The 19,746-nt window shown below is 35.1% G+C and overlaps 1 protein-coding gene across 3 annotated transcripts; it reads left to right on the forward strand.

Annotated features, from left to right (window-relative positions):
* The first annotated feature begins 836 nt into the window (after positions 1-836).
* On the forward strand, positions 837-18,971 carry LOC310715716 (glycerol kinase). Of its 3 annotated transcripts, XM_083522362.1 has the most exons (22): positions 837-872; positions 1,578-1,751; positions 2,503-2,576; positions 3,745-3,851; positions 4,877-4,954; positions 5,077-5,156; positions 6,712-6,849; positions 7,660-7,769; positions 8,094-8,160; positions 8,606-8,623; positions 10,008-10,043; positions 10,172-10,239; positions 11,212-11,254; positions 11,339-11,419; positions 11,554-11,632; positions 12,259-12,355; positions 12,517-12,601; positions 12,712-12,832; positions 13,294-13,437; positions 13,955-14,041; positions 14,611-14,697; positions 17,298-18,971. In XM_083522362.1, exons 1-22 carry the CDS (start codon positions 852-854, stop codon positions 17,306-17,308), a joined length of 1,806 nt encoding a protein of 601 aa, XP_083378488.1. In that variant the 5' UTR covers positions 837-851; the 3' UTR covers positions 17,309-18,971. The 3 variants fall into 3 exon arrangements, with proteins under 3 accessions (XP_083378488.1, XP_083378489.1, XP_083378490.1); XM_083522363.1 differs by lacking the exon at positions 8,606-8,623; XM_083522364.1 differs by lacking the exons at positions 8,606-8,623; positions 14,611-14,697.
* Positions 18,972-19,746: the final 775 nt, after the last annotated feature.

Genomic DNA, 19,746 nt, shown 5'->3' on the forward strand with positions numbered 1-19,746 from the left:
TATGAGATGAGAACATTGTATGTACAACAGCACAAAAGTTATATATTGTACATATACAAACTTGCTGTTAGAAATGAAAGTGTTTAGATTTTTGAAAAACAAAATACAACGTGTATACTGACTTGCAAGTGGAGGATATCTACTTTAATCTAAAACCAACAACACATGATGAATTAGGATTGAATATAATTTAGTAAACAAAAAAAACAAAACAAAAAAACCCACATTATCTAGCATTGAATTGCACCTTCTTGTTGCAGCTAAAGACAAATTATAAAAAACAAAATGAGTAACTTCTCTCTTATATCTTATGGCTCTTTTGTCACGTGATTCCCATCATTATTGTTACAATATTGTCAAGATAAAGAACAAAAAAAAACCCCAAAAACGAATCAACTGCATTGTGTAGCTTCTATGGGAGTCACGTGATACAAGAACGACCTAAAATGAATGAATCGCTCTATGAGACTACTCGTTCTTCTGAGTGACGTTAAAGAATAAACAGTGCCCCTCGTCTCTCTACAGTCTCACAACCCCCTGCAAATACTGCACATCCTGCACATCTCGTGGTATTATCTCTAAATCTATTTGAAGCTGTAGTACATTATTTATAACCTGTTATTTCACTTTCTACAATCTAATAGAATTTACTTAAAAGTTCGATTTATTATTAGCATAGACGTACAGAATTACTCTACCATCCAAGTGCCATGCACACATCCTCGGTTACCTTAGCAACCAGCCAAACAATGTTAGACGCTTCAATTCTCACCAGACACAAGATAAACATCAACCACATTGTATGACCAAATTGCAACTTTTCTGCTAAGGAATTAATGGTTATTTAATTAATGCTCAGATTGCTGAAGAAGGTAATGTTGTTAATGGGTGAATGGTTCAGGACTGTTTTGGCAGCGGGGGGGGGGGGGGTGTTAATATTAGGCCTGATCAGTGTATATAGTACATAATCTAAGATATGATGTGTTTTTTTATAGTGCAGTTTATTGTCATTGTTTCTAAGAGTTTTATAGTCATTTTATAATGTCTGTGAAACATCTGTTACCACCAGCTTTTACAGCAGCTATACATAATCGTTTCCTCACCTACTCTTTAAAAACAATTTATAGGACCACTGGAACTGTTTTTACTTTTTTACACACAAAGCTTCACCATATAAACACCTAATTTTATATAATGCGCTGTAACTATCTAAAAATTTGTATATTTATATTCAATCTTTTTACAATATTAAAGCAACACTTTCTGACCAATCAGATTGGAGAACTCTGTTGTTTAAACACTATTTATAGGACCACGGGTCCAGTTTTACTTTCTTACACGCAAAGCTTCACCATATAAACACTTAATATTATATAATGCACTGTTTTTATATATAAAAAAAAAACAGTATATTAATATTCAATCTTTTTACAATATTAAAGCAACACCTTCTGACCAATCAGATTCGAGAACTCGGCTGCTGGGGACCAAACCCGGAGCTAACTCATTTGAATAGCCCCGCCTTATACTTCCGCCTTTGTGTGTTTGTGTGTGTGTGTGTGTGTGTGTGTCGTCAGCCGGTTGCTGTACGCATGCGCAGTGCTGCCTGTTACGCTGTGTCAGATTTGAAGCGAGCACTCTTTAGCTGGAATTCTCCAATGAATGGCACGATGGCCGCCTCGTCTGATAGGATCATGCTCGGGCCTCTGGTAGGGGCAATCGATCAAGGCACGAGTTCCACTCGATTCTTAGTAAGTATAGAGTATCTGATCTGTATTCGTAATGGCGTGTTGTGTGTAATCTTTGGCTTCTTTTGGCACGGAGAGTCCTGGGTGTCCTTGTCGGTGTGTAAGCTCAGCTCAGTTCAGCAGGACTACACAACTATGTAGACTGGTTCAGATAGTATACTATACCCTGAACCTCATACCACTGCACCAACGCCTGGGTCTGATTACTAACGCTTCAGCCATTAGTTTTTTTCTAGTTAGGCTTAGTCCTGATCCATGTAGACATCTTTAAAACCAGCACCGACCTTTAGACCTCCTTAGGTGTTATATAACCATTTTAATAATGGACTCCAGGACAGATTCCAGATGCTGCTGTGCATTTAGATAACGTGAATATATATATATATATATATATATATATATATATATATATATTCAATTATGCAACAGCACATGGGCTAGCAGGACACACTGGTCATGTCAATGCCGCCATTCATAGTGAACACAACACAGCAGTAAGAACCGCCCACTCCTCCTGAGATCTTTCAGCATCTCATCTGACACTGCTAAGACTGAGGCTCCTGACCAATGGGGGGGGTAACAGAGAAGATACACTGTGAAAAACTATTCGGGTCATTTCTTGACAAGTTTTGAAAGTTTTAGTAGTGATTGTAATGAAAAAAGAAGAGAAGAAAAAAAAATTTGAAATTCTGATTAACATGTACTGTTTTTACATTATTCAGTGATGTGTGTTTTTAATTTCTTGTTCCTGCAGGTGTTCAATGCAAAAACTGCAGAGCTGCTCAGTCACCATCAGGTCGAGATACAGCAAAGTTTCCCTAAAGAGGGGTGAGTATTGGCACACTGAAACTCACTGCATCTGGTGTCAGCACTGCAGAGACAAAACACAGCTGTAAACAACCTTCAACAGATGTTAGAGGAGTTCTTTAACTGTAGTTGTTGCTATTATTTGTATTAGTTATCACCATATCGGTAAAAAATGCTTCCTCCGTAGAGCTGTATACAGTGGCTGAGAAGTGCAAAACACTAACAGATGCAAAAACAAAATAACAAATCCGAAAACAAAATAACAAATCCGAAAACAAAATAACAAATCCGAAAACAAAATAACAAATCCGAAAACAAAATAACAAATAAAAAACAAAATAACAAATCCGAAAACAAAATAACAAATAAAAAACAAAATAACAAATAAAAAACAAAATAACAAATCCGAAAACAAAATAACAAATAAAAAACAAAATAACAAATGCGAAAACAAAATAACAAATCCGAAAACAAAATAACAAATAAAAAACAAAATAACAAATCCGAAAACAAAATAACAAATAAAAAACAAAATAACAAATGCGAAAACAAAATAACAAATGCGAAAACAAAATAACAAATGCGAAAACAAAATAACAAATGCGAAAACAAAATAACAAATCTGAAAACAAAATAACAAATGCGAAAACAAAATAACAAATGCGAAAACAAAATAACAAATCTGAAAACAAAATAACAAATCTGAAAACACAATTCAGACAAACCGGAAAAGGTAGGTATAGTTTGTAAATGCAACATTTCCCGATCATTGGACGAGACACCTGTCATTTAAGATTTTCAGGAAGTAGAACAGTTTCTCCTTGCTTGTCAATGTTTACTTTTGTTATTATCTTTTATTTAAAGTAAAGTAAGCGGAGAAATTTACACATGTACAAGAAACAAAGTTATAAGATTTAATACTTCCTGTATATCTTGAATATCACAAACTATACCTACCTTTTCCATTTTGTCTGAATTATTCGTGTTTTCGGATTTGTTAGTGTTTTCTAATTTGTTAATTTGTTTTCCGATTTGTTAGTGTTTTGCACTTCTCAACCACCGTAGCTGTCAGACTTTTTGCCTTACTTTAATCAGAGTAATCCAAGTAATTGCAGCTTATCACAGAAACTACAGTTATATCGTTAAGAGCATGGGTTCACTGACATGTGTGCTGATTTCTGTTTTGCAGCTGGGTGGAAGAGGACCCCAAAGAAATCCTGAAATCTGTGTATGAGTGCATGGACCGAACCTGTGAGAAACTCACGCAGCTCAACATCGACATTTCCAACATCAAGGGTATTTTCCATGGGTCTTTTTTTATGGGATTTTTTTATGTGTATGCTGCAAATTATGTATTTACTTTTATTTAGAAATAGTTGCATTGTTAACTTGCTGTATCAGTGTGTACATAATATTTAAAACGGTACAGCCTACATGTTTAAGTTCAAATGATAGCATGATGTTTCCACAGTTTTGTAATAACAAATACTACATTTTTTAAATAGGTTCAAATCATAGGTTGTATAAGTATATCATGGAATTTTGGTCATATTTATAGCTGTGCCATTCCCAAATTTGTAATTCTTCAAGTTTATCAGCTTTAATCAGATTTTATTCATATTTTCTCTCTAACATTGTTTTACGATTACTACTATTATAATTTTATTAGAATGCATAATAATTATAACAATAATAATAATTATTATAATGCATTTTTTTAATCATGGTGTGCAAAGTGATCGCTTTTACATGATCAGAAGTAGCTTCTAAGTAGTTAAACAGTTTTATTTCAACTGTACTGTTGAACTGTTAAAATGCACTCACAAAAAAAAAAAGGCCAGATAAAGTTTTTCCCGTCTCGCGCTGTATAGTTTTGGTGCGCCGTTGTTCATCCTCTTTACCTCTTCTCTCATCAGCACCACGTTTCCTTCTTGCAGAACTGCCACTCACTGGATGTTTTTTGTTTTTCGCACCATTCTGTGCAAACTATAGTGTATTTAAAATTTCCAGGAGTTCAGCTGGTTAAAATATTCAAATCAGTTGGTCAGGTTAGGGGTCAAATTTGACCAAGACTACATTTCTATCACTTCTTCTGACTTTTGTTAAAGAAATGATCTAAAGCTCTTGACTTTCACTGCATGTGCACACGTCTCATGATGCAGCTGTTGTGGGGGTTTTTTTGGCCATTAATTCAAAATCCTGTTTTCAGTTCACATTAAAGCCTTCCCTCATCTTATCCATCTTGCTTGTATGTTGAATGTTGTATGAAATATTTTTTCATTACCAAATTCATAAATGACATTTAAAAAATTTCTCCTTAGCAATTGGCGTGACCAATCAGCGAGAAACCACACTGGTCTGGGACAAAGAAACAGGCGAGCCACTCTACAATGCGATTGGTAAGATCAGATCGGTTTGCTAAAATAATCAATGAATAGCCTTAAAAAAAAAAAAAAAAAAAGATTTGATTTGGTGCTATGAGGTGTACAGTGATGTTAAATACTGGTGTTGATTTGTGCAGTTTGGCTGGACCTTCGCACCCAGTCCACTGTGGAGAGACTCATCAACAACACACCAGGCAGAAACAAAAATCACCTGAAGGTAAAAACAAGTGTTTGAGGTATTAGTGTGAGAGGTGATACTTTGGAGGATATGTTTAGATGAGGATATGAAACAGCTGGACAGACTAAAAAGATTTTTTTTTCCTGTGGGGAAAATATGTTTAAAAATAGTATTTCCATTGCTGGGTTTAGCAGACGTTTTCTATCGCGGAGAAAAAAGTTGGAAAGAACTCGCCTTTTCAACACACACCAGGAGAGAATAAATACACACAGTGTTCGTAATGATTCAAAATGATCAAGAATATTTTTGTATATTTCATATTACTTTATTCCAACTTGTTCTTTCACATTCTTGCTTCTGATTGGTCAGAAACGAATAATTTTGACATTGCATGTTAATGCGCTTGATATAATACATTTTGTAATTATGTCTGGATCGAAGTCAGATAATAGGCACTGCAAAAACATTTAAGTGGGATGTGGTAGCTCAGTGGTTAAGGCTCTGGGTTTAAGATCCAATATTGCCAAACTGCTACTTTCAGGGCCCCTGAGCAAGGCTCTTAACCCTTTGTGCTCCATAGGCACTGTATAATAGCTTATCCTGTGCTCTGACCCAAGCTTCCTGACATAGCTGGGATATGTGAAGAAAGAATTTCACTGTACTTTAAAGTATAGGTGACAAGTATAACGCTTTCTTTCTTTCTTGAGTTCTCAATTGAGACATTTATTTAACATCTATGGGAAAAAATCTCCAGTATCTGCTTATTTAACAGCATGCGCTATTGGAGTGCATTTCTTGCACTTTATCATTAATCAGACACACAGTGTTACGCAGGAGTTCTGAGCACCCTAACATTTTTCAAATGCATTTCATTTTTGGATGTTCATTTTCTTATCACTGCATTGTTGGGGTAAAAAGTTCTGGACATGGCGTTCTCAACAGATATGAAATCTTACTGACTAAATGTTTGTTTGCCATTTAAGAAATTAACATTATTACCTTATAAACCACTTTCCAGTGGATTGAAAAGAAAATTGGCAATGAATGCTGTTATAGATTGATTGCAAAAAAACAGGAGCATGTGTGACTGTCAAACGGTGTGTAAATATTGTCTGATTCGAGACTCGAAAAGAAACACAGTAACCAGTTTCCAACCAGTTACACAATGTGTACCTTTAGACATAGCAGTCTAAAGGTACACATTGTGTAACTGGTTGGCATGTGTACCTTTAGACATAGCAGTCTAAAGGTACACATTGTGTAACTGGTTGGCATGTGTACCTTTAGACATAGCAGTCTAAAGGTACACATTGTGTAACTGGTTGGCATGTGTACCTTTAGACATAGCAGTCTGACACGTTTTAAAAAGCAAAGAGTCGTCACACCGAAAGTTGACATATTTTAATTTATGACAAACGACTGCTCCGTATACTGTAGTAGATAAATTCTCACCATTCTTGAAGGCATCAAATAGCTTTAGAGCATTTTCTTTACATGAGTCTAAGACTTCAGTACAATGTTTTACATTATTACTGTCAACCAGAGAAAAGTGCTTTATCAATCTTATTATTACTTTTATATCTCTTTCCTGCAGCACAAGACCGGTCTTCCCATCAGCACGTACTTCAGTGCGGTAAAACTGCGCTGGTTAATGGACAATGTAGAGGAGGTGCACAAGGCCATGGTTTCACACACAGCAATGTTCGGGACCGTCGACTCCTGGCTGATATGGGTACGTTATGTAGACGTTTATGCAGAACATTAGAAACAAACATAAAGCTAACACTAATAAAATTAGTGTGCTTATTAAATATACTGAAAATATTTCAGAACTGAGATCCTGAATTGCCAATATATGAACAGAAGTGTGCCCTTGTAGTACCCATTTGCTTAATAATAATCTCCACTCTTCTGAGAAGATGTTCCACTATATTTTGGTTGAGGAGATTTGTGCTCATTCAGCCATAAGGGTGTTAGTAAAGGCAGGTACTGATGTAGGGTGAGGAGGTCTGGGGTGCAGTCAGCATTCCAATTCATCCCAAAGGTGTCTAATAGGGTTAAGGTCAGATCTTGATAGCAGGCCATTAAAGATCTTCCACTCCAAACCATATCTTCATTAAGCTGGTTTTATGCACTGGGGTATTGTCATGCTGGAACAGGTTTGAGTGTGCTAGAAAATGTAATGCTACCGCATCCAAAGGCATCCTATAATGCCAGTTTGGGGAAGAACCACATAGCCTGGAAAAGTCAGGTGTCCCAATATGTTTGTATATATAGTGTATGTATTTCTGTAAAGCTGTTAAGTGATGATATATACTGTTAAAAATAAAATGGAACTGAATTAAAAATAAATGTAGTAAATCATTTATATAGACTTATAAAGTTCTGCATGCTTAACGGCATGTATTGCTTTTTAGTCCATTCTACACCATAGAGGTTCCAAAAAAAAAAAAAGATAGATATATTGATTGGAAAGTGTGTTTCCATCTTTCATTATATCAGTAAAACAATAACTAACCTTCATGCACTCGCTATTTCTCAGTGCCTGACCGGTGGGAAGAAGGGAGGAGTCCATGTTACAGATGTGACCAATGCAAGCAGGACCATGCTCTTCAATATACACACTCTGGACTGGGATCCAGACCTCTGCAAGTAATTACTTTTACATTTGGTTTACAAGGTTAATGGAGCTCATATAACATTTAAAAATAAAAAAGGCACAAATAAATATCAACAGCATTTACTATTAAAAATGTGCATATAATTTACACAATCTCTCTTTGACTTTCTCCATATGCATGCACACACACACACACACACACACACACACACACACACACACACACACATACTTAAACATGCAGCTTCTGTTATTGAATGCCACATTTGTGTTTGATGCTAAAATACAGTATGTGAAGTATTTTTACAACTTAATTGTTTGTTAAACTGTTTTGAATTTGAATTATTTTGTTTCAGCTACTTTGGCATACCAATGGAGATTCTGCCCAAAGTGCGGAGCTCCTCAGAAATCTACGGTTTAATGGTAAGATCAGTGGAACAACTTGGTGCCATTTTATAGTGTGCCGTAAATATTTACCCCCCCCCCCCCCCCCTTCTCTTCAAACCTAATCTACACAAAATTGTAAATAATATTGAAATAAGTAAAAATTTCTATAGTTTTTTTTTTTCTTTTTCAAATAAGTCGCGATTTCTTTTCAATGTGAAACCTCTTAAGTTCTGATGTGTAGATTAATGACACCAAAGCACAGTTAAGTAATTTTTCGTTGTAATTCGTAAGCAACTATATCGTTATGATTTTGATTATTTTCCTAATTCTTAAAAAAAGTAATCCACAGTGATGAAAAACTGAAAAATTTAAATGTCTATTATTTGATTAGTAATGAATTCCCATGTGGAAGTTATTTTTTGTTTTTTTATTTATTACAATCAAATCTTTGTGTCTTATCGTCTCTTGGGCTTTCTGATAGAAAATCAGTTCTAGTCTGGTGAGTAGGTTTCGAAATTGTTATTTCTGGGGGAAAATTATGTCTTTTCCCTTTCCCAAGTTGGCTATACCATTCCATCTAGCAGTGCATTTCCAACATGAACACTACACTGACTTGATTTCAGCTCTCAGCTGTAGAAGGGTCCAGAAGTCTGAGTACACAAAAAAATAAATAAATAAATAAACACTTTCTTTATCTTATTATTTAAACTGGTGCAGTTCTGGTCAAAATGATTGATTAATATCTTACAATACTACATCGACTACCTTATATTTTATGCTATTTTTCTGAAAACTACCACAATACAGTATAATAACAAAAACTTCTACAATTCATAAACTTTAAAACCAGTTTGTTCCACATATTGGACTACATGAAACTGTCCAGATCCTCCCAGTATAGGACATGGAGGGAATTTAGCAAATCTTCAAATGCTGGTGCTGTTTAAAAATCATTTGTATCATCCGCAGAACTTCCTAGTTTTTAAAAAAAAAAGTATATTTGTTCAACTATACAGAAAAAAGATATTTATTCAGATTTTATAGCTCACTTAAGTAGCTACATATAGAACATTTAGGGAAATGTGTTTATCAACTCTCCATGAAAATGTTAAATGTAATTTACTTAATAAAAAGTACAATTTGCATACGTAAAAGCAGATTTTTGGTATGTCAGAATTTTGGTGGGAAAAATATAAATTGCAAAAATCTAGAGGAATGTATATGGAATATAGAGGTTTGAGTCAGAAACGAGGTTTGAGTTCATTTCGAAAGTGCAGATGTTTGCAACACGTGAAAATAATACGGATAATTTATATCATACACACGACAACAATATTGACCAGAACTGTTGGACCAGTACGAGTCTTCATTGCTGGCAGGCTCAAGATTTCTCTTTAATAAACTGAATATAACCGGTTGTTGGAAATGTACTGGGTGATTTTATTTTTTATTTTTTTTGTTAAGCGGCACACTGGCTGAATGCCTTCACCTGCTATTAGCCACTACATTCAAAGTTGTATTTTTTTCCCCTAAACAGCACTTGAGGATTTTGTTGCTTTTTCAAGGGCACATTCTGACCCAGTGGCTGTGCTGTGGATCTCTCCTTCATATCTGTGCATGCATATCGTTATTTCTTTCTTTTCACGAAAAACAATTTTTATTTTTTTTGAAAAAGGAAAAACGGAGCTGGTGAATAATGGCATGAGTAAATCACAAAGCCATCACGGAGTATCAAAATGGTTTAAAGTTTGTGGTGGTGGAAGCTTTTTTTTTCATCTTCTACTGAAGAACACTGGGATAAATTCAGACCTTAATATGAATTGGCAGGGAAGTAACCCTGAGTTTACTATGTTGTCATATTTATTTTCTTTTTGCTTTCACAGAACTCTGGTCCCCTCACTGGTATTCCTATATCAGGGGTAAATTGATTGTTTTTATCATATTTGTTGTTAAATATATAAAATATTTTTGTTCATTTGACTTTATATGTTGTTATATGTATTACTATTTAATATCAGCCTGAAGTACTTGTGTTCTCTCCTTGAAGTGTCTTGGGGACCAATCTGCCGCTCTTGTGGGACAGATGTGTTTTCAGGAAGGCCAGGCCAAAAACACGTACGTCTCCTTTTTGTTTTTTTTAACACGCTTACTCATATCAGCTGTACATCATATGACAGTATGTACACATTATTATAAGCATTTGCATTATAAGTACTGGAGATGTTTGAGATTTAGAAAACCCAAGTGTGTCTCTATTTTATGTTGTTATTAGAAATCTAGAGTATAGTGTCATATATTTTTACAACCCCAGAATTAATCATTTTCAGGTTTAGGTGTGTTTTATTCTTCTTATGCCACAGTAATTTTCCAGATTCAAAAATATTTCCCAAATGCATTGTGTTTTTGTTGTTGTTGTTTTTTCTTTCAAAGTAATTTACAGTTCTTTTTACGTACAAATATAAAACCCGACACGTCACAAAGTAACTTTTGTTAAAAGTATGACGTGAGTCATTTCTGTGGTAATCGAGGAATACAACATTTGGGGATATGCTGCTAGAAAAAATTATCAGCATAGTGGTAACAGCAACTCAAACTTTAAACTTTAGGCTGTTTACTACTGTCAATTACTAAAACGTTAATCGTTTTTTAAAACTAAATATATAAAGGTGAGTTATGAGTGTATTAGCTGTACATTGAACAGTTGTTGCTCAGTATTGCTAGATTTTGAGACCTTTTTGTAGACTTCGTACATGATGACCATGTTCGAGGTCATTCTTCTTTTTTTAATTATCATTCTTTTTTTTTTTTACTGGTATACTAACACGTCTTTTCAAAGCATTAAAAAGCCTGTAAATTCACATAGCCAAGAGACCAGGGTCAGTGAGACGTTTGGCATAATCCCCCCCAATCAATCTCAGCAGTTTTATAATTAGAGAGATGATTTGGGGAAATACAACCAAAATAAAAGTGTGCTTGTTGTTCTGGTTATATTTGTACATGCTTATAAATCAGCAGAAATGAAATTATTTTAAAGAGAGAATGAAGAAGGATGAGTATTTTCTCAACCATGTCTCTGTTCTTTATCAGTTACGGAACTGGCTGTTTCCTGCTCAGAAACACAGGACAAAAGGTATTCCTTGTTTCTTATTCACTGATACTTGTAGATGATTAATATACTCTTTCTTTCTAATCTCTCTCTTACTTTGTTCTGCAGCCGGTAATTTCAGATCACGGTCTCTTAACTACAATAGCATATAAACTGGGTCGAGACCAGCCAGCCTGCTACGCATTAGAGGTAACGTTCTTGATTCTGTCCTTAATGCATGTTTCCTATTACATATCTAATGCATTTAAAAAAAATTTAAGAAAGTGAATGAAACAATATCCTTCAGTGCACAAGTGGCTGATTTTAGAATAATTGTTCTTTAGGGTTCGGTTGCTATAGCAGGAGCGGTGGTGCGCTGGTTAAAAGATAACCTCGGGATTATCCAAAGTTCCACAGAGCTCGGTGAGTGATCAGCTGATGAAATAAAAATAGATAGGGGATAAAATATATTAACGATTCACGAGTCACAAATATATGCGGAATACAGCTTGCAGTGAAATGTCAACCCGATCGGCCGCGCAGAAAATTTCGCATTAGATAAAAGCGACTGTAAAAAATTAAAATAGAGAAAATATGGGAAGATATAAGAAAATAAGAAAATAAGATCATGTGAGAAAATTATATGAGATAATGATTCAGTGGTATTTAAAAAGAGCAAATGTATTTTGAGGTGCAATAACGAACCAAAAACCGTAACAGAGTCAATGACAAATTAATAAATACACCATACAGTGAAATTCTTTCTCTGCAATTTCTTCAGCAGCCTGTGGCATTCATAATAATGGATATAAATGAAAACAAAAGATACAAAATACAATTGTGGAAAGAATAGGAATACATGTGCATATATAAATTGTGTACATTTTGCAATATAAACATATGACATATGCAGTACATGTGCAAAGTTTTCAGTCGATATCCATGTTGTTAACACAATACACACAATATTATTGCGCGTTATAGAAGGGAAACGCAGTTTTCTAACCCTAGTCCTGCAGTGCACTATGAAATGTCTCTCTTTTCCACAGAGAAACTGGCGGCTGGTGTTGGAACATCGTACGGCTGCTACTTCGTCCCTGCGTTTTCAGGTCTTTACGCCCCCTATTGGGAACCGAGCGCCAGAGGGCAAGTTACTGTTTCTAAATAATTCAAATAAGCTTGTGATTATGGTATCAACATACTGAACCTTGCAAGCATGAAACATTTAATACCTTTTTATTATATATTATAATTCTTTTACTAGAATAAATGTAAAATTTGCCTTTTGGTTTTGTTTCTCCAAACAGAATCATCTGCGGGTTAACTCAGTTCACAAACAAGAGTCACTTGGCCTTCGCTGCTCTTGAAGCAGTCTGCTTTCAGACACGAGAGGTATCGTCCATGTGTAAAAAAAAATATATAAATTCTCCTGTCATGTTTAGCCACGAATATGAACACTGTTATGAGAAGAACTCTATGGATGACTCGTGTCTGTGGTTCAGATCTTAGATGCAATGAATCAGGACAGTGGGATTCCACTGACTCAGCTCCAGGTGGATGGAGGCATGACCTCCAACAGACTTCTCATGCAGCTCCAGGCAGATATTCTCTGCATTCCAGTTGGTAAGTCATGAAACTGAAACCTTCTTCTGGAGTTTCTATATTACAGGTGTTTTGAAAATCAAAGACAAACCTCTGTGAAAGAGGGGAAATTCCAGATGAGTGAGCTTAATGCTAGGATCAGTAAAGTCTATTGATCTACACTTTATGGAGCAAAAGTTTGTGGACATCTGACCATAAGATTAGTGTGTGCTTTTTGAACATCCCATTCCACATTCAGTCCCAGTTTGCTGTTATAATAACCTCCAATTGTCTGGGAAGATGTTCCACTAGATTTTAAACTGTAGTTGAGGAGATTTTTTTTCTCGTTGAACCACAAGAGCATTCGCAAACTCAGGTACTTATGTAGGAGGCCTCGGGTGCAGTTTTGTCCATATTATCTTTACAGCTGTCTGACTCATCTGTTGCCTTTATTATATTTTGATATGATTTTCTTTCTAAATACACTCTGCGTGTACACACAGTGAAGCCGTCCATGCCGGAGACGACAGCTCTTGGAGCAGCCATGGCAGCAGGAGCAGCAGAGGGGGTCCGAGTGTGGAGTTTGAATCCTGAGGACCTCACTGAGGTCACCTCGGAGAAGTTCGAACCCCAGATCAACCCAGAGGGTAAGACTGCATCAGCACACGTTTATATCTGTTAAACAGGGAGGAAATGTGTAATCAAGACTTCAGGGAGTTTAAATGAATCACACATCAAATCCTTGTTATACTGTCTTTGGAAGTACTTTTTTAAAGTCTAGTATATACAGTGGTGTGAAAAAGTGTTTGCCCCCTTCCTGATTACTTATTTTTTTGCATGTTTGTCACACTTTAATCAGTTTCAGTTCATCAAACTTATTTAAATATGAGTAAAAGATTACACAAGTGAACACAACATGCAGTTTTTAAATGAAGGTTTTTATTATTAAGGGAAAACAATAAGAAGATAAGAAACAAACCAAACATATACACTAGTGTCACAATGATCCAGCCATTGGATTAATAAGAAAAACATTTTTAATAAGTTTTGGCTTTGTCTAGGCAAATCACCTTTTATTTTTAGATTCTTTTTATCATAATTTTTAGTTAGCTAACTTAAGTAGTAATAATAGTGTAGTAATGTGTTTTACTCTTTTTAAACTAGAAAGCGAATTCCGTTATGCTCGTTGGAAAAAAGCCGTCCGGAGATCCATGAACTGGGAGACTACAGAGCCAGTCAACAATGGAAACGGTTTGTGCCTTTTGTAACTTTTTTTTGTTTCTTTTTCTTCACAATCTGGCAGAGATTTTGGATAAACATTTTGGATATAAACTGTCCCATAACATGATCTAATCATTAACATACACTTCAGATAGTTTGCATGGGAAGTTGCAGTCCTTTTAAAGTCACCGGTCTCATGTTGTCATGTGTTTGTTAATTCTAATTACTAAGTAAACATTTGTGTGATTAATTATTTATCCTGGGAAATTAAATTGAAACTAATTATAATCATTAAATCTTTGAACTGAATCAAAATAAAATGAAACAAGCAATGTAGGTGCCCCGCCAATTTTCAGTAAATATGTATAGAAAACTGTCCAAACTAAATGTTTTTAATCAGTAAAACTCATTGCTAAATTTCCAGCCAGATCCTGGTATTAGCTGCTTGAGACTGCAGGAGCATGCAAAAATTTTACTGATGATGCTTGATTCAACCAATCAGTCGTTGCTTATGTGTCTCCTTTCTCTCTCTCTCTCTCTCTGTCTCTCTCTCTTTTTGACATTGCATGAATTGGACCTGGGGTTTGGACAATCTCCAGAGGAATCTAGTATCTTCAATAGTGTCCCCCTGGGCTTTTACATTCTGGGTAGCATGTTTATGTTTATCGGAGCAAAATACATTGCAGGTCAGTGTGTGTTTGACACTGAGAGTGAACAATCTTCTGTGCATGTGCTTCTGCTGCGTTTGGCTAAAGCTTGTAATTCGGAATTTCCGGCCTCTGACTAGGAAAACGCACTTTCAACTTGGGGAAAGTCAGGAAGGTCTTCTTAACCCTTATTTCAGCCCATGATGTTAGTTACAAAAGGCTGCTCAATGCATTAGGAGTAAAGAAAGTTGTAAAGAAAAGTAAAGAAAATCTTTGAGTTGTGCTGTAAGCACAGTATTTACTGTCAAACAGATGTATTTGCTTGTTAAATCTAAATTACTGACTATACAATTCATTAATATTACTTATCACTGGCAGATAGCTAGCTAGCTGTTAATAATAGATGGACCCTGAGGCATGGGAGAATCACTTTATTACATGCGGAGACGGAGGTCGGATACCGATGTAATTACAAGTTTATAACCTATGTCCCCTTTTCAGATTGAAGCCGAAGCAGCACTGAATGCGTACTATGTACAATTTGAATGTTTCGTTTAGCAATTTCAGACGACAGAATTTACAACTAAAGAATACATAAAGGCTAAAGGCGTCTCCTGTTATAAAGACCTGCATTTATCTTTTTTTTTCTTTTCTTTTTTGTAATACACCACTCTAAAACTTTACCCACTGCACATTGCTCACTGCTACTCCCTTAAATGGCTTACTTCATAAAACCATGTCGTAATTCACCAATCAGACCTTAAATTTAAGGAAAGTCTGGGGAAAACTCCTCTTTCTGACTCCTCTAGTCGTGCTGGTTATTCTCTGACCTGATGAGCTGCATTCTGTAAAATAATTGCCATCAAAACCTGTTATTGGTTTAGCCACAAAAAAGGATCTGCTACAGGAGCCATGGATGTTTAGAGTCATTGAACTACAGACAGTTCTGCCTTAATGTTTTTGCAGTTTAGTGCACTAAACAACCTTGACTGTGACTCGTTTGTTTTGGACTAAAGCAGTTTAACTTTTTTTTTTTGCCTCTTGATAGAAGTTTTTATTATCCTGTTTTTTTGGGGTTTTTTTACGGATGTTTGTTACCGTGAAGGTTGTAAATGTTATATAGCCTTATGAACACAATCCTTAAGGACAATGCTAACAAAAAAAACTTGACCATTTATATACAGAATATTGAGAATCACAAATTAACTGGATTTGTCACTTTCTAAATTGCACTATGTAACAGTTTTTTTGAGTTGCTGGGTTGTTAGTGTTCTTTTCCAATTGCTTATACCTCTGAAGTTTAGAAAATGGAAAAAAAAATTATCCCCTCAAACTTTGCTTTTGTAAACAGGACAAATTTGAATTTTTGTATTACTTAAATTCAGAACAAAAAAATATCAAAAATATTATGACCATTGTTCTTTGCCTGCTATAATACTACTACTACTACTTATTATTATTATTATTATAAAAACATTGTTCATAACAATGATCATATTAATACCAATAATAATAATTGTAGAAATCTGTGGAAAAAAAAAATAATAGGTACATTTCAAAATGTTACATTGCGAACATTCAAGATCTATTTTCCTAAACATTTCCAGACTTCTAAAACTTTCCTATTATGTAAACTGTAGTAGTATAAATAGAAAGGCCTTAAGTCCAACTGTTTAGTTTCATCTGCTTGGAAACTTTCAAGACCTCTTTTTTCCCAGGCTGTCTGAGGTAAAAGTCAAAGCATCTGCCTTTGCCACATAAAGAAGCACCCAAAGTGCAAGAAATTCCACAAGAAGCTCTCCAGAAAGGAAAAGCAGCTTGAAACAGCAGTGGTTTAGGGCTTCGAGGCAATCACCAAACTATGTGGTGAAGAAGTAAAGTTGGTGATTTATATGGTTCAGGATGTCTTTCAAAGTCTATACCATACCATATTGAAAAATTCAAAAAGAACTTGTGAACATACTCATGGGAGCAAGGCAAACATTTTTACTATTATATACATATATATATATATATAGACTAGTACTTTTAAAGACAGTATAACAAGGACTTGATTAAAGACTACTTTTGGGGGCTGCTTTATGAAAATACAATGCAATGTTAAACTTTGGGAATCTTTTATAGTCAGTTTTTTTTGCAACTTTAGCCTGATTACATGTTAATTCTGCCAGGTAAATTTCAAAATACAAAAGTTCTGCTGATAGAAGTTAAGTTTGAGGATTAAAAGCCGTTTTGTATATGTTTGAGGAACATTTACTACCCAAGAACAAAAATTGTGTTACTTATAGTATATTGTTTAAATTCTCTTATGTAACCATTTTTTATATGTAAATATTCCTCAATCTTGTTTTCTCATGCTTTCAAATCCTACATAGTATTGCTGATAGCTCATACCAAAAACCACAAGCATAAACATTCTCCAAATATCTGTCTTTGGAGAATGACAGGAAAAAAAACAGGATATTTCTTTTATCTTTAATCACTGCTTTAATTATTTCTCTAAAGCACTGCTTTTCTGTGTTGTTGGCCTGAATGTTTATTGAATTTATTTTCTTGAAGTTTTTGTTTCTAAAATTCTTGCATGCACCTCATTTATTGCCAACAAATTTTTATATTTTTTTCAATATTTCTTTGAACAGGTTACAAGTAGACTTCCTGGATCATCTTCAATGTTAAATAATGAGAGAAAAACGCTGGATTTTAGGTATGTCCTCTACTGTAACGTCACTATTACATTGTTCCAAAATGGACATTCCAGCTGTGGCTGCTAAGTTTACAGCGTCAGTCTCCAGGGAGCTGGGGACAACTCGACCATCTCTCTCTCTACGATCTCTAAACAAAGAATAAAGTTTATTTTGAAATTTTTGTACTTGGTTGCCACTGCGACTGGAACAATTTCTATGAACAAAACGCTTTGTGGCCACCTCTAAAATTGCACAGCACTGTTGTACTTATGAAGGAACATCTGGCAGCCTGAACATCTTTCATCCGACCCAAGCTGGTTCCTGTAGCTACTCCTCTATTACGATCCTATATAGATCATAACATTTTCCATGTGTAGCTCAGTGAGTTTGTCGGACTGTGTTGTAAATCTGACCAACTTTAAATTGTGCCATGTAGTAGCTATTCATTTTGGTTCAGTACTTGTCATGTCATGCATTAGACTGTGCCCATAGCAGTTTACCAGTATATTATATGTGGACAAAATTTTTGGGACACCTGACTTTTCCAGCCTATGTGGTTCTTCCTCAAACTTTTACCACAATATTGGAGGCACACATTTTTATAGGATGTCTTTGGATATGGTAGCATTAAAATTTCCATCTATCTCTTTCACAATTACTATGCACTGTACCAGTGTGAACTCCATTATGATATAGTTTACCTGGGTTGAAGTGGAAGATCTTGAGTAGCGCTCAACCTCAGCCCTATTGAACACATTTGGGATGAAGTGGAATGCTGAATGCACCCTAGGAATCTTCACAAAATCTCCACAAGTAGACTTCAAAAACCAGTGGAACATCTTCTAAGCAGAGCAGAAGTTAATTATAATAGCAAATGAGGACTAAATGTGGAATAGGATGTTCAGAAATTCCATATGAATATTATGGTCATGTGTCCAAAAACCTTTGTCCATATAGTGTATCTCTAAGAAATGAAAGCACTGAGATGGACTGTATTTGGCATTTAAATTTATTTTTTTTTTTTTTATCTTTACTGGGTTCTGTATGGTTGGTGAACAGAATTGTCAGTTACTGTTCTTTTGCTGTGAGATGCCCAATCCAAAATACTGTGGAAGATGAAAAAGCTCAGACTCTGTCTAAACTCTTAAAAGAGTTTCTACTGAAACGTCAAACATCAGTCTGTGTAACAGGACATTGCTGATAGCTGATGGCTATTATTTATAATGTATTTCTAAACAGTGATGTCTCTGACCTAAGGGACTGTGCTTTCCTATAATGCACTGTGCACATGCATCACTTTCAATGCTGAGAATATTGGATGAGAAGCAGCAAAGCGGTTTGCAAAAACCTTTGAGTTGTTGTCTAATCAAATAACCAGACATTGTTACATAATCTGCAGCAGGCCATGTTTGTTTTGTCGATGGTTAATTATTTAGGCACTTATCTCATGGATTACTGGTTATGAACTAGGCTTCCTTAAAAGAAAAAAAAAAACGATCATGATGTTATTTATTTGTGATTAAGTACAAGAATGCTTGTATGTTTGTGTTCGAATCTATGTTTAAAATCTGATGTAAGCTTAAACAGTACCATGTGTGCTAGTACAATTAAATATCGATGAAGAATGAATATTGCAGTGCTCAAACCAAAATTGATGCCATTTGTGCCTCAAATAAAATTGTTATGCATGATTGTAGGACTATATAACACCTACATAAGCTCTTTCTGAAAACTAAAATGAACCCAACATCGAACTTTATTATAGAATGATGTGTCCGGTGTCATTTGCTCTTAAGAAAACTTGAGATAATTATTGTCATGTGACTGTCAAGTGAAACAAGATTGCAAGAAACAAGATGCTGGCGATCACAGCAATGCTATACAATCATGGGTGTTTTTGAGGTCATGTATGTGGAAGATCAAAGACAGCACTTTTCTCAGAGTGTGTTGCACTGCTTTTTGAGGCAACATGAACAGCAGGTTAAAGAGGTGCTTGAAACATTTAGTTTTGAAGGAAGCATGTGCAAGCCATCCACCTTCACAGTTGTTAGCTGATGGATAATATACGAGACCTGGTTAGTGAATGAAAATTGACAGTTGATCAAATTGTGGAGAAAACAATTCTATAAAGTCAGCTATCAGGATGCTGTTCAGTTTACTATTCTTTAACTATTCGGGTGTGGAGCCATTGTGCTTAAGATACTTTGTTGTGAATGATTCATATTCATATTTTCATGAATTCATATAAAATTTTTCTTTCAAATAAGCATTTGATCAAAAAGCCAATGATCTAAATGTAAAATCTGAATAAGCATGATACACCATTTTTAACAAAGCCAACTAGTTAATTGTGTCAATATACATTTTTGTTTATTTTTTTTGTTTGTAAAAGGGACTTTTTAGA

This window comes from Silurus aristotelis (assembly GCF_946808225.1).
Source record: "Silurus aristotelis genome assembly, chromosome: 20".
NCBI lineage: Eukaryota > Metazoa > Chordata > Actinopteri > Siluriformes > Siluridae > Silurus > Silurus aristotelis.